Source organism: Populus alba, chromosome 14 (assembly GCF_005239225.2).
Source record: "Populus alba chromosome 14, ASM523922v2, whole genome shotgun sequence".
NCBI lineage: Eukaryota > Viridiplantae > Streptophyta > Magnoliopsida > Malpighiales > Salicaceae > Populus > Populus alba.
This window is the reverse complement of record NC_133297.1, coordinates 12,931,282-12,946,535: the sequence shown is the minus strand read 5'-3', so window position 1 is coordinate 12,946,535 and position 15,254 is coordinate 12,931,282. Positions and strand designations below refer to the sequence as shown.

Below are 15,254 nucleotides of genomic sequence, written 5' to 3'. Positions count from 1 at the left end.
GAGCTTTGAACATCCCGGGTCTCTTTTACGGGCCAGTCTGCCAGAGCCCAATCGACCCTGTACGAGAGCCTGGGATGCTTCGATTGATTTGCTTCCAAAAAAGTCATGACGCAAGCACATAAACTATTTCACAGTGTCAGCAAAACTTTCAAGCCATTCAGATTAAACTAACACCGACGACCATAGCTAGAACGTCCGGCGAAATTTGGGGAACCAGAGAGGCTTCATGACGTGGGGGTATGTGACTGAAGGGTTTACAGATCAACTTGATTGCTGAAGTTTAAGAAGTTTTTTTTTGTTTTTTGTTTTTGTTTTCTAATGAATAATTTTGTTACAACCCGATGCCTTGCACAAATAGAGCAGATCGAACGATTAACAAAAGAAAATGTGCTAACAATCTCCTGTAATGTTGACATATCAAAGTCTATCTTAATCATATCTATACTTATAATGATCCTATGAATTATTTACATGACGACAACAACAACAAAAATAAAGAAAAGATTATCTACAAAATGCACGATAACTTAATTATCTCCTGGAAAATAAAGAAAGAATAATCTCCTGGAAAATTAACATTAATGTGTTTAGTTTTTTTATAAAACATAGGATTATCTACAAAATGCACGACAACTTAATTATCATAAAATAAAATTATTGGAATAATACTCAAATATCCCAATTCAAATGAAAAATATTTAAGTGTAATTAATTTATAAGCAATTGATATCATTATCTAATATTCAATTTCAACATTAAAACATGTAATGATACGTTGATTCATGCTATGTCAGAAAATCAAATTACAACCAATAAATATATAAAAACAAGTGATTAACTTGTGATCAATAACATTATTAACCCAATCTTAAATCATTATATCAAATGGTTTGAGTATTGTTATTATTATTATCAGTGAATTCCACGTCCAATAAAACCCTTTAATAACGCATAATTCGCTCGAAAAAACTAACTGCATAGAGAGAAATTGCACCCACCGCTGTAGTTAAAGCAATTTCCGGGACCATAGCGTGTTGCATCCATTTGGAATGAACAGAAAGTGAAAGAGGTGGTCTGAAGCACATGGTAATTAACCCATCAAAACACCCACAGAAAGCACGCTCCTTTTCGTTTGTAACGTACCAACATCAAATTAAGTTGGCGTTGTGTAATTATTTGGAGAGAGAAAATACAAAGGGGATTTTGGAAGAGAACAAATTAAGACTTGTAACAAGTGATCAAACTTGCAGCAAACAAGGTAACATCACGCACGCACGCTCGCTTGTCAAGTAAACTAGGAGGCAGGCGTCCCGGTGTCTTATAAATTAAGCTTGCACAATATTGAAGTCATTTACACCTTATCAACATGGGATCCATTGGCAGCCAATTCCTTCTGTTGGTGGAGTTTTGCGATACCCATCTGCATTGAATTAACAGGGAGGGCGGCGCCGGGCTTCTTGGCTTCTCCCTTGTTGTTCCGGTAGATGAAGTACAGGATCAGCTGCAATGCCCCTAGACCACCGCCAACTCCATTCGGGACCTGTAACAGAAGGCACGACAAGCATATTTCCAGGAAAAGAAAACGATGAGATCTCTGGTCGTGCTAGTCTAACGTGATCAGTAATTTGATTAGGGATAAGTACTAAAATTTACTTACAGAAACGAAAAGGTCACCACCAAGTAGCCCAAAGACAAACCAGGAAGTGCCACACAAGAAGACAAAAAGAGACAAGAAGAATGGCATGAACTCCACGCTCTTCGTTTTAATCACTGTCCTCTGCAGTTACAAGAAAAATCACATAAAATAATTATCTAACAAAACAGGGCACTGCGTGTATAGCCTGCTATTATAAATTAACTTGTATACAAAGGGTTGACACTACATGCTTAATTTAATTATACTTCGTATAATATAATATTATCCTCCACACAGGTTGTATCTCCCACTCCAAATGAGAAAACGACGAAGAAGATATTATTCGCATCTTATAAAATACACTTTGACTGGCATGAAAAACAAAACCATACATGTCCCAAATAACTACAGAATGTCAGCAGTCAATTAATACTAAATTATGCATGCACACGCTCAAAACTATAATAATAAAGGAGCTAGCTTGTCAAATTATAAGGAATATGCTTCTCTTTTCTCGGCCAGGAACAGCAAATATACCTTGAAGAAAATTAGAGTAATTAATTTGACGTACCATAATAGACAGAGGGGAGCCATACATGATGATTGAGAAAATAGCAGCAGCAAAGCCACAGAATATCTCCCTGGATTTGCCATGAAGAACGACAAGGGACACCAAGGCCACGCCAGCAAAAGTGGTGAGCACAAGCGTGAGGAGGCCAATGAATTTAGCCTTCTCCTTCTTCGGTGCATAGATGATGAAGGTCAAGACATAAATTACCTCAATTGCTGCACCAGTTCCGTTGATCGTTGACACCAGAATGTTGTTCTTAGACACAAAAGGCATCCCATACCTGCCACAAAGTATAATATCAACAATTAATTAACTGGTACGTGGCGAGTCGACAGAACTAACGTAACCTGAAATAAAAGATGCACCTGCCCGAATTAACATGCAAAAAACTCAAGTTGATTGAACAAACCTAATAGATCCTGATTAGCTAGAAATCAGCTAAATAATCCATCAAGGGGGAAAAATAGAGGAAAAAGCACTGGCTTACTAATTCAAATATCATGTGGTTTGAGGATGTACCGAAGATCGCTAGATCTTTTGCCTTTCGTGTTATTCTTGATAAACAAAAGCAATTATTTGACAACTGACAAGATTCCCCTTCTACAGCTAAACCAAAATACTGTTCTAGAAAGCGTAAAACAGCACAATTCGAAAAGAAAATAAGTAGTTGAAGAGACGAGAAGAGCCCACACCATGCAGAAAGGAGGCAGTTGAGCATGGTCATTACATATGGAATGCCAGAAAACAGCTCCGTGGACTTGCTTCTTATGATCCTCCTGAACGTTATCCTATCGACAAATTATCCATAAATACACATTAGCCTTAGCTTAACCTAATAGAGAGAGAGAGAGAGAGAGAGCTGAATGAACAAGTCCGGTGCATACGTTGGAGCCAAGAAGAGAAACAATGCAGTGGCATTTCCTGTTAGAGAGGAGAAAGAAACAGAGAGAAACCGCTAATTAGTCCCTCTGGAAAAAAACAAAAAAAACACTAAGAACAGTAAGTTAGCAACTTCTTCAAGAAACTAGAAGAAGAAGAAGAAGAAAACCAAGAGCAAAAGAAAGTTGATTGATGAATTAAAAAGAACCCACCAGAAATTCCAAATAAGAAATGCGCGATCTCCATTGTCTTCAATCTTCGAAACCTTATCTAAACCTAACAGTTGTTACAAGGAAATAGAAGACTTGTTACGAGAAATGGAAATTAATGAGATCTGTAGAGCTAGCAATTGGGTTTTATAGAAATAGAAGACCTAAATTTCCACCCAGTATTATCCCGATTGCCATAACCATGCAACTTCAACTCTTTACACAACTAGCCGGCTGGCTGAGAGGACGGCCACCATATATACAATGCAGCTTGAGTTTCTTCGATGTTTGTAAAAGTCAACTAGCATACCCCCAATTATTTTTAATAGCAACGTCTATTCCGCAGCTAAAGCGTTGTTTCTTTAACGCAATAACGATTTATCAAATGATATTTTCCTCTCATTTCATCATGAAAACAGTCCCCATTGATATATAAAATGTCGTAATAATATAAATTATTTTTTAGAGTTTCACTTGATAATTTATATTTTTAGGTTGAAAATATTGTTTAATAAGATATTATAATTTAGTTTATTGACACGCTAATCATGAGTTTAAAATTTATTATTTTTTTATTTTATTTAAATAATAATAATAAAACAAGGTAATTTAAGTTTTGATGAATCTCTCATGTTTTTACATGCTTGCGCTATGCTGCAAATTTGCGTTAATTTATTTTTATATAAAAATAATATTTAGATTTTATAAGTGTGTTTATTTTAAAAAACCTTTCCTAGTAACTGTATTCTATTTTGGAAATTCTTTCATGCCCTTTTTAGAAGATGTATCGTGTTCTCATTTTAAATTATTAGAAAAGAGCCATATCTTGACTCTTCTTTTTAAATCTCCATTCTTTGTCCTTTCAATGTGCAAACTCCACGATTAATTTAATTCTAGTTTTTTCACAGAACAGAATATGCTTTAATTTTTTATGCCCATATGAATTATTACTATGAGTTAATTTATAGTTGGCAGCCTGACATTGACTATCATTTTTATTTCAAATGTTTTTATTTAATTTTTGCTAATTCATATAAAACATAAGAAGAAGAAAATCTACTAGAAATCAAATTAATCTCTTTGAAGTATCAAACAACTAAAAACAATTAAAAAATAAAGCAAATTCATTTTTTTTAGAAATAAGAGAGAGGACATAAATTATTATTTAAATGGAAAAAGTAACAAATGAGAAAAAATAAAAATATTTTTTATAAAACTATAAAAACCAATCATTATTTCAAACATTGAGAACTATTCATTGCAATAGTTAAATTACAATTCTGTCATTTGAAAAAAAATTGGGGTACCTTGGTTTTGAGAGTGATTTCATCTTTTTCAAAGCTCAATTGGTTATTAAAAAATTGTAACGGGTTATTTTTCCTTTCAAACTTTTTTTGAATAGTGAAATTACTTATTTACCTCCATAAAAAAATGATCAGCAGGCCAAGGGTATTTATACCTTTATATTTTTTACAAAATTATTAAATCACTTTTATGCCCTTGGAATCATAAAAATATAAGGCAAGAGTTTAGGGGTGATTTTGACTTTTCATATAGTTTTTTTTTTTGTTAGTATCGGAATCATGAATGGTGCTACTATTCATTGCAATAGTTAAATTACAATTCTGTCATTTAAAGAAAATTTGGGGTGCCTTGGTTTTGAGGGTGATTTCATCTTTTCTAAAGCTCAAGTGGTCATTAAAGAATTATAATAGGTTATTTTTGTCTTTCAAACATTTTTTGAATAGTAAAATTACTTATTTGCCCCCATAAAAAAATGAACAGTAGGCCAAGGATATTTATACCTTTACATTTTTTACAAAATTATTAAATGACTTTTATGCCCTTAGAACCAGAAAAATATAAGGCAAGAGTTCAGGGGTGATTTTGTCTTTTCACATAGTTTTTTTTTTTTTTTTAATATAGGAATCATGAATGGTATTTTGGACCTTTTGCTCTTAATAATTAATTTTTTAATCAAAAGGCTGCAGGAGCGTGAACATCACACAATGGTGCGTGCGAGGCTCGTGTGCAAACTATCTCCCAGTGGCCAAAATTGCCTCACCTTCTTTCTTCTAGTGTGACATGTTATGACGACTGATAGATAGTTTTTCGTTGGTGAATTGAAATTTCAGTATGGTTATGTATTTATAGTTTGGTTGTTCAATTTTGGTAATATTATGTTTTGGTCCTTATTTTTGGAAAATTGTCATTTTAGTCCCAAAACTTAGGAGACAAAACCTGATTTTATTTTAGAAATTGGAATTTTTTATTTTTTTTGTTATGGGTTTTTTAAAAAAATTATATTTTGTATATTTTTTGTAGATTCTCCTAACGATCTTTAATATGATTTTCAGGTTTTTAATCTGATATTCCTTTTAGTTCTATAGTTTTCAGGTGAGTGAGATAATATTTAATATGCTATAATATAAATAAATATGTATATTGATTATATGATAAGTGCAACTAGTTAATTTCTTGAATATTTATATATGTTGCTTTATTTTCTAAGTACCTATTTATTATTGAATTTGCACTTGTATTTTGTTGAATTAAATTCTATTCAAGATGATATACATTGCTTTGAAAATTATACAAAAATCTATTATGCTTTAATATAGGACTTGTTAGTAACTCTTTGCTAACGAAAAATAGTTAGCCAATGTGTACATAATATTGTATATACTTAGGTAGCGAGAAAGTAATCAGCCTATAATGAGTGATCCTCTCACATTGATCACTTTTGAATGTTATATAATTTCTGATATGTATTTAATTGTTTTATAATAAAATACTTAATATGTATATATATATCAAGAAAAATCAAAGCAATTTCCGGGACCATAGCGTGTTGCATCCATTTGGAATGAACAGAAAGTGAAAGAGGTGGTCTGAAGCACATGGTAATTAACCCATCAAAACACCCACAGAAAGCACGCTCCTTTTCGTTTGTAACGTACCAACATCAAATTAAGTTGGCGTTGTGTAATTATTTGGAGAGAGAAAATACAAAGGGGATTTGGAAGAGAACAAATTAAGACTTGTAACAAGTGATCAAACTTGCAGCAAACAAGGTAACATCACGCACGCTTGTCAAGTAAACTAGGAGGCAGGCGTCCCGGTGTCTTATAAATTAAGCTTGCACAATATTGAAGTCATTTACACCTTATCAACATGGGATTCATTGGCAGCCAATTCCTTCTGTTGGTGGAGTTTTGCGATACCCATCTGCATTGAATGAACAGGGAGGGCGGCGCCGGGCTTCTTGGCTTCTCCCTTGTTGTTCCGGTAGATGAAGTACAGGATCAGCTGCAATGCCCCTAGACCACCGCCAACTCCATTCGGGACCTGTAACATATGGCACGACAAGCATATTTCCGGTAAAAGAAAACGATGAGATCTCTGGTAGTGCTAGTCTAACGTGATCAGTAATTTGATTAGGGATAAGTACTAAAATTTACTTACAGAAACGAAAAGGTCACCACCAAGTAGCCCAAAGACAAACCAGGAAGTGCCACACAAGAAGACAAAAAGAGACAAGAAGAATGGCATGTACTCCACGCTCTTCGTTTTAATCACTGTCCTCTGCGGGTACAAGAAAAATCACATAAAATAATTATCTAACAAAACAGGGCACTGCGTGTATAGCCTGCTATTATAAATTAACTTGTATACAAAGGGTTGACACTACATGCTTAATTTAATTATACTTCGTATAATATAATATTATCCTCCACACAGGTTGTATCTCCCACTCCAAATGAGAAAACGACGAAGAAGATATTATTCGCATCTTATAAAATACACTTTGACTGGCATGAAAAACAAAACCATACATGTCCCAAATAACTACAGAATGTCAGCAGTCAATTAATACTAAATTAGGCATGCACACGCTCAAAACTATAATAATAAAGGAGCTAGCTTGTCAAATTATAAGGAATATGCTTCTCTTTTCTCGGCCAGGAACAGCAAATATACCTTGAAGAAAATTAGAGTAATTAATTTGACGTACCATAATAGACAGAGGGGAGCCATACATGATGATTGAGAAAATAGCAGCAGCAAAGCCACAGAATATCTCCCTGGATTTGCCATGAAGAACGACGAGGGACACCAAGGCCACGCCAGCAAAAGTGGTGAGCACAAGCGTGAGGAGGCCAATGAATTTAGCCTTCTCCGTCTTCGGTGCATAGATGATGAAGGTCAAGACATAAATTACCTCAATTGCTGCACCAGTTCCGTTGATCGTCGACACCAGAATGTTGTTCTTGGACACAAAAGGCATCCCATACCTGCCACAAAGTATAATATCAACAATTAATTAACTGGTACGTGGCGAGTCGACAGAATTAACGTAACCTGAAATAAAAGATGCACCTGCCAGAATTAACATGCAATTTGATTCAACAAACCTAATAGATCCTGATTAGCTAGCAATCAGCTAAAAAAATAGAGGAAAAAGCACCAGAACTATGCTTTGTTCGTTGTGTCTAATATATAGTAAATTAAAAGCCGCAAAACACAGTACTAACAGACTATTAATTATAAAACATAGCAGGAAGAAAAACATCAGCACTGGCTTACTTCAAATATCATGTGGTTTGAGGATGTACCGAAGATCGCTAGATCTTTTGCCTTTCGGGTTATTCTTGATAAACAAAAGCAATTAGTTGACAAGATTACCCTTCTAAAGCTAAACCACAATACTGTTGTAGGAAGCGTAAAACAGCACAATTCGAAGAGAAAACAAGTAGTTGAAGAGGCGAGAAGAGCACACACCAAGCAGAAAGGAGGCAGTTGAGCATGGTCATTACATATGGAATGCCAGAAAACAGCTCCGTGGACTTGCTTCTTATGATCCTCCTGAACGTTATCCTATCGACAAATTATCCATAAATACACATTAGCCTTAGCTTAACCTACTAGAGAGAGAGAGAGAGAGAGAGAGAGAGAGAGAGCTGAATGAACAAGTCCGGTGCATACGTTGGAGCCAAGAAGAGAAACAATGCAGTGGCATTTCCTGTTACAGAGGAGAAAGAAACAGAGAGAAACCGCTAATTAGTCCCTCTGGAAAAAAAAACAAAAAAAGCACTAAGAACAGTAAGTTAGCAACTTCTTCAAGATACAAGAAGAAGAAGAAGAAAACCAAGAGCAAAAGAAAGTTGATTGATGAATTAAAAAAGAACCACCAGAAATTTCCAAATAAGAAATGCGCGATCTCCATTGTCTTCAATCTTCGAAACCTTATCTAAACCTAACAGTTGTAACAAAGAAATAGAAGACTTGTTACGAGAAATGGAAATTAATGAGATTGTAGAGCTAGCAATTGGGTTTTATAGAAATAGAAGACCTAAATTTCCACCCAGTATTATCCAGATTGCCATAACCATGCAACTTCAACTCTTTACACAACTAGCCAGCCTACTTAATTGGCTGAGAGGACGGCCACCATATATACAATGAAGCTTGAGTTTCTTCGATATTTGTAAAAGTCAACTAGCATGATTAACTTATCCCCAATTATTTTTAATAGCAACGTCTATTCCGCAGCTAAAGCGTTGTTTCCTTAACGCAATAACGATTTATCAAATGATATTTTCCTCTCATTTCATCATGAAAACAGTCCCCATTGATATATAAAATGTCGTAATAATATAAATTATTTTTTAGAGTTTCACTTGATAATTTATATTTTTAGGTTAAAAATATTGTTTAATAAGATATTATAATTTTATTGACTCGCTAATCACGAGTTTAAATTTTATTTTTATTTTATTTTATTTAAATAATAATAATAAAACAAGGTAATTTAAGTTTTGATGAATCTCTCCTGTTTTTACATGCTTGCGCTATGCTGCAACTTTGCTTTAATTTATTTTTATATAAAAATAATATTTAGATTTTAAAAAACCTTTCCTAGTAACAGTATTCTATTTTGAAAATTCTTTCATGCCCTTTTTAGAAGATGTATCGTGTTCTCATTTTAAATTATTAAAAAAAGAGCCATATCTTGACTCTTCTTTTTAAATCTCCATTCTTTGTCCTTTCAATGTGCAAACTCCACGATTAATTTAATTCTAGTTTTTTAACAGAACAGAATATGCTTTATTTTTTTATGCCAATATGAATTGTTATTATGAGTTAATTTATAGTTGGCAGCCTGACATTGACTATCATTTTTATTTCAAATGTTTTTATTTAATTTTTGCTAATTCATATTGTTGCTACCCAATTTTTGACCCATGTTTTTTATATATTTTCAAAAAATTCCAAAAATAGAGAAAAACAAAGAAAATCCAAAAAATATGTTTTTTTAATATATTTTCGTCATTTTAGCATTTTCAAACGTCGTCTAAAAAAGAATTTAATTTTTCAAAGGATTTTCAAACGCGTTCGACTTTTCACGCGTCGTTTTTAAAATCATTGATTTTCCTCATCGAGTCGACGTTGATATTGCTCGTTTTCAAAAAATACAAAAAAATAAGAAAAATCAAATTTTACAAAAAAAAAAGAAAATTAAGGGACCAATTTTGAGGCCAAAACAATATTTTTGCCTATGTATAGGGAATTTTGAATTATGGAAGAAGGGGCAACCTAAGAATTTTTTTTTCTCTTCACCCGAAACTAGTCGTTGCCCCTAGCCCAAGACCATTATTTAACCCCTCTCTTTCGGCTGAAAATTAGCAGCTCAACCCCACCCATGGTCCTCTTTTCTTTGTTTCCCGCCGACAATGGCCGACAATGGTGGCCCTCCTCATGATGAAAGCTTCTATTTCTTCTCATCTCCAGCTTTGTAAAAGGGGGGAGATGGGAGCCATTTTTTTGGGGAAAGATCCAGCAGGAGGGGGGAGACACCCACAAGCCCAATCCCTTTGGGATTTTTTTCATCTCCCTCTCATCAACACCAAGAGAAGCCCAGGCAGCCGCTCACCCAAATAAAGCCCTTCCCACTGGTGAATTATTTTTTTTTTCTCCCGGGCAGCCACCATCAGAAAAACCAAGGCAGCCCCCCTGGTTTTGATTTTTGACCGGCTGTGAAACAAGCCTCCATTTTGATTTTTTTTTTCTTTCCCCGTTGAAGCCGCTGATCAGCCCCCCACCACTTTGAATTTTTTTATTTTTTTCTTCTTTCTGGTTCTCACCCAAAGACAACCGAACCAACCCCCCCTTATCCTCTGCTTTGTTTTGTTTTTCCTTTCAACAACGGAACCATTCTCTTTCTTCTCCTTCAACCAGCCACAACTGATTTTCCCCTTCCTCACCGAACCCGAAACCAGCCGTCCATCTTCCTTCTCCAGCACCGAACCAGTTCTCCAAGGCAGCCTTCACCCGATTTTTTTTTCTTCTCATCTTTCACAGCCAGCTCAGACTCTCCCAGCACGCCGGGAGCCACCACCGCTGGACCTTCCACCTCTGCCTCCAACCGCAACTCACTTCTTTTCTTCCAGTCCATCGCCGACCGAACCTGCGTCTCCTCCTCCTCCAGACCATCAACGGCGTCCTCCTACAGCAGCAGCTCCTCCTCCACAGATCTCCCTCTCAGCTGTTCCCCTTGCTCTTCGCAGCTCCTCAACCGGATCGAAGCCTCCAGTAGCAGTCTGAAACGGCGACGCCCACGGATCGCTGATCTGTCCGCCGCCGGTCTCCTTCAACCGACCACCCACAGCTCCCCCCACAACCTCCGGGCATCCGAAACAGAAGAGGAGGAAACCGAAATAATATGCAGAGAGGAGCAGACTTGAAAATTAGAAGGGAGAGAAGCAGATCTAAACTAAAAATGATTTAAAATCGACTGTTTGTTGGGTTTTCGTGCTTTTGCAGGTGACGGTGTGTGTCACCGCCGGCGAGGAAAGGAAGGAGGGGCGCCGAAATAGATCCCTCTGTTTTCAGTTACAGGCGGCAAAGCGTGATCCCACGCGCCGCCAGTGGCGGAGGCGCGTGGGAGGACGCGCCGCCAGTGTTCCCGAGCCCAGGAAATCTGCTGAACACTGTTCCGCAACTCCAGAAATCCGTTTGCCACTGTTCTGAATAGTTTTGGATTATTTTGTAATTTTCAGATTGTTTAATGTAATATTTGTGTAATTTTTAGTTTTTTTTAGTTTGTACTTTATGTAAATGTGGATGGAAATAAAAGAAAAGAAAAGAAAAGAAAAAGAGAAAAAAAAAAGAGAAATGTTTGTGTGTGCTTGTATGGTTTTTTTTTATTTTAAAAATTAAAAAAGACAAAAATAATTATTTGTTAATTTAAATATGGTTAAATATCTCAAGGACAAATAAAATCAAGTTGTATTTTCCATGAAAATATGAGGACAAGTTTCTACATATATTCGGGGATTTAATAACTGATTTATTCAAGCCTAAGAATTTAATTAATATTTTAAATTTTCAAATCACATCAGAACACGAAGCAGCTTATCTCAGGTAGGGTGTGTTAGGGGTGCTAATACCTTTCCTAACCACAACCAGTCCCTTACCCATGATCTCTGACAAGACCAGTACATCAGGTTTCCTAGTAGCCCTCAATAAATTACTAGGTGGCGACTCCCACAAACGAATTCAAAGCAAACGCAACAACGAGAAAAATCGCCAGCCGATGCCGCGTGCCTGATTTTTTTTTGGGGTGCGACAGAATGGCGACTCCACTGGGGACGGTATTGTTTTCTAACATTATTGGACTAAACTTTGTGTATTTGATGTGTTTAAGTTTTTGTATTTTTATCTTTTTTGTCAATATTTATTTATTTCCATGCATTGTATATAATTCTCTCATGCATCACAAGTTTTAATTTTTGAAAGCACACACAAGCTTTAGGTTAGGTGGGGGACTAGCAGCTTACCTTATGACTTGAGTCAAGGTTGAAGTTTGTGTAAACCCCAACTCTTCGTTGAGTGCTTAGACTGGTAATAGTTGGACACGTGCCAACCAATTACCTGCTGGGCCCCTATATTGCCTTTACGAGGGCAATCACTGGGACAACAAGAGACCCCTTTTAGAGACCAAGTAGCAAACCTACCCTGTTTCACGTAAAATGAATAGAACCTGCCTGTAGAATGTATGCTCCGTAAATATTTGTTTTGCATCCGAGCAAACCCTTCTTGAAGCATTGGCCGTCACTCCGAAAATTTTCATTGGAGAGTTTGGGCAAAAATCATGATTCTTGTTCCATCATACAAGAGTTACGACCATATTGTCACCCCTCGAAGGGCAAGTTCATCATATAGATTACATATTCATACATTTATCATGCATGTACCGGGTTGAAAAGTAGGTTCCCCCGCACAAGCTGTGCTGCACGTGATTAAAGAAAGATGATGGGAGCAAAGAAAAATGTCAGATAGAGGCTCATTACCAGATTGAGGTGGGGAGCATCAAAGGCGAAGTAGCTGGACTCAGATCTGCTCGAACAAGTGTTGAGCATCAAATGGAAAGAGAATGTCTGCATAGTCTTCTATAGGAACACTGCTTGTTCACATCCAATTGAAGTTATATCTCTCATTTTCAGTCATGAACAAACAACAACGCCTTCAGTCATCAACTAATGACAACTCTGATTCTTGTCCAGTTGCATTGTTAAGTGTTCATCGCCTCCACATCATTTAATGAAACCAAACGACTACTAGCCTCCTGTACATGGTGCATTAGCTTGCTTTGAAGTTACCCCCGATTATGAGCTCAATTCCAGTTCAGCAGCACAAGATGGTCTGAAAAAAACCATGATCAGACACTGCACTTCTACGTGGTAGAGCTCTCTCTGTAGAGATTTATTTGAGGATCTGCCAATGGGAAATGCAAAAGGGGAATGTATTAATTTCATATGCTTTGAAATTTTTTCCCACCAGTGGCACCAGCAAAGCATTGTAGTAGGCAGAAGAGTCAGACCTGGTTTGAAAAACATGGAGCAGACATCAAACTTCAACGTTGCAGAGATCTCTCGGCAGGAATCTATTTGTGGATCTGTAAGTGGGAAGTCCAAGAAGGAATATAGTAGTTTCAAATCATCTATGATTTTCCTCCAACAGTGTCAGTATTAAAATGCAAAAGTAGAGAGAAGAGACATGCCTAGACTGAAAAACATGAAGAATACTGAAACTTCGACAGAGCAGGACTTCCTCTATAGGTGTTTGTTTGCTGCACTGTCAGTGAGAAATCGAAGAGGGGACAAAGGAGTTTTAGATTCATCAGGTGCTCTTCCAATAGAGACAATGTGTGATTCCACACGTCGGTAGTAGCTATACTACAAGTTTCTATGCACTGCCAAGATTACCAAGCTGTTGGAAAGTTTTCTAACAATCCGCAGCCAACCACAACAACATTGGAAGATTGAAATGATGTTGTGAGGATTTGCCGAAGAATTGAACAAGCTATGAAAAGAGGATAGATTGAAGGATCTGCCATGGATTCCAGAACAATGATTAGAGGTGAATCAAGAGATGACTTCGACGGTGTGAACAATTATGGGGTATAGCCAGGTCTCACGGTAGCATCAATTGCTCAAATGTCTTTGCCAAGATGGGACATTCCTCTGCCGTTTAAGTTTGTCGACCAGCATCTGCCAGATTCCAGAATTTTGCTTGACTCCGACAAATCCCATGCAACCACCAATTTCTCGGTGGTATAATCCAGATAAGAGATGTGATGTCATGGTGGGGTCCTCAACCATTTCAAGTGAACAGTTTCAAGAATTGCAAGAATTGAGTCTGAAAGTTGGTGAGCAAGAGATAAGTGGAGTCGGTGAAGAAGGGTGTCATTGGCTATATTGTTCCCCGAACATCATCAAAATGACATGTGATTGAAAGTGTTTGGCAAAACACAGATATTGCCAGAAAAGCTGATTCAAAAATGGTGATGGACTGTCAATCATATTGTTATGAAATTCTGCATTTTGTTTTGGGATCATATCTCATCCTTCAACGAAACATGCCTTGCTTTTGTCTTTTTGTTGTTTTGAAATCAACAGATGTTTAACATTTTATTCTGATAAAATATTTTGATCAAACTCCAACATGCGATAAAGGTTAATCAATCGGGAAGATTAAAAGTGTTTTGATTGCAGAAATGACCCGATTCTTGTTGAAATGACATGACATGACCAAACAATTTTGAACTCATACCTTTTGAAACTGAACCACACATCATATAGCTAAGTTTTAGCAGTATGCATAATGACATATAGTGGATTCAGTAGTTATGGACTCGTGAATCATGACTCTTACAAGGCCAAATCATTCATTGGATGAGGTCAAAATTTATCAGTTCTAACTGACCTTGCTTGAAATGAGAAAAGGCCATCTTTGATATCCCTTCACTTTCTAAAGGTTATATCTCTTGTAGTCCCATTTTGAGCTGAATAGAATATTCTTTTCATGAAAACCCTGACTAGGATCACACCCCATACTGGGGGCAGATGAGAGATATGTTGGAGACATTGATATAATTAATGGATAAAGAGGAAGGCTTAGAACAAAAGTCCAATGATTGAAAGAGAGCTATAAGAAGACACATAGACTGGGGGCATATAAGAAAGTTTTGAGGAAGGCTATAAAAAAAAAAAAAAAATGAAAAAAAAAACGGAGAAGAAGTTGAAATTACCTTCACTTAAAGACAAGTCGAAGATAAAGGAAAGAAAACGCCTATCATGTCTATGAAAAGCAAAAGCAATTTCAATCAAGGACACAACAAAAGTCAATACCAGAAAAAAAGACTAAGCTATAAACGTGACTTTTGGTGTCCATTATAAAGCCTCTGATGTTATCAGATGATTAAGGTTCGTTATTCATCAAGGAAATGTGGATTTGCATTATGACTTATGTTAAGAAAAGTCTAAACTTTGAGGTTAACAAGGTTATATGTCGTTTCCTCTACAAAGACAACAATAGAAAAGAGTTGATGAATAGTTGATGTTGATCCTAGGTCTTTGAAACCCTCAAACACCTTTTGAGCCTGTGAAATTCCTTT

At 36.3% G+C, this 15,254-nt stretch overlaps 2 protein-coding genes across 2 annotated transcripts; both read right to left on the bottom strand.

Annotated features, from left to right (window-relative positions):
• Window positions 1-1,218: 1,218 nt before the first annotated feature.
• Window positions 1,219-3,413, bottom strand: LOC118028834 (bidirectional sugar transporter SWEET1). The gene is made up of 6 exons (XM_035032585.2): window positions 3,299-3,413; window positions 3,092-3,128; window positions 2,900-2,995; window positions 2,208-2,487; window positions 1,658-1,777; window positions 1,219-1,540 (listed from the first exon to the last, which is right to left on the bottom strand). The coding sequence occupies exons 1-6, from the start codon at window positions 3,330-3,332 to the stop codon at window positions 1,352-1,354; spliced, it is 756 nt and encodes a 251-aa protein (XP_034888476.1). The 5' UTR covers window positions 3,333-3,413; the 3' UTR covers window positions 1,219-1,351.
• A 2,840-nt stretch (window positions 3,414-6,253) lies between these two features.
• On the bottom strand, window positions 6,254-10,751 carry LOC118028906 (bidirectional sugar transporter SWEET1). Its single transcript, XM_035032687.2, has 6 exons — window positions 10,605-10,751; window positions 8,282-8,352; window positions 8,078-8,173; window positions 7,311-7,590; window positions 6,761-6,880; window positions 6,254-6,643 (listed from the first exon to the last, which is right to left on the bottom strand). Exons 1-6 carry the CDS (start codon window positions 10,749-10,751, stop codon window positions 6,455-6,457), a joined length of 903 nt encoding a protein of 300 aa, XP_034888578.2. The 3' UTR covers window positions 6,254-6,454.
• Window positions 10,752-15,254: the final 4,503 nt, after the last annotated feature.

Bases quoted from the DNA above. Each gene is read 5' to 3' on its own strand.
- LOC118028834 (XM_035032585.2), bottom strand. From the start codon at position 3,332: ATGGAGATCGCGCATTTCTTATTTGGAATTTCTG. The intron at 2,996-3,091 runs GTATGCACCGGA...ATTTGTCGATAG, and splicing joins TTTCTCTTCTTGGCTCCAAC to GATAACGTTCAGGAGGATCA. The intron at 2,488-2,899 runs GTGTGGGCTCTT...ACTTTGTGGCAG, and splicing joins AACTGCCTCCTTTCTGCATG to GTATGGGATGCCTTTTGTGT.
- LOC118028906 (XM_035032687.2), bottom strand. From the start codon at position 10,751: ATGGACTGGAAGAAAAGAAGTGAGTTGCGGTTGGAGGCAGAGGTGGAA. The intron at 6,881-7,310 runs GTACGTCAAATT...TTGTACCCGCAG, and splicing joins GCTCCCCTCTGTCTATTATG to AGGACAGTGATTAAAACGAA. The intron at 6,644-6,760 runs GTAAGTAAATTT...CATATGTTACAG, and splicing joins GTGGTGACCTTTTCGTTTCT to GTCCCGAATGGAGTTGGCGG.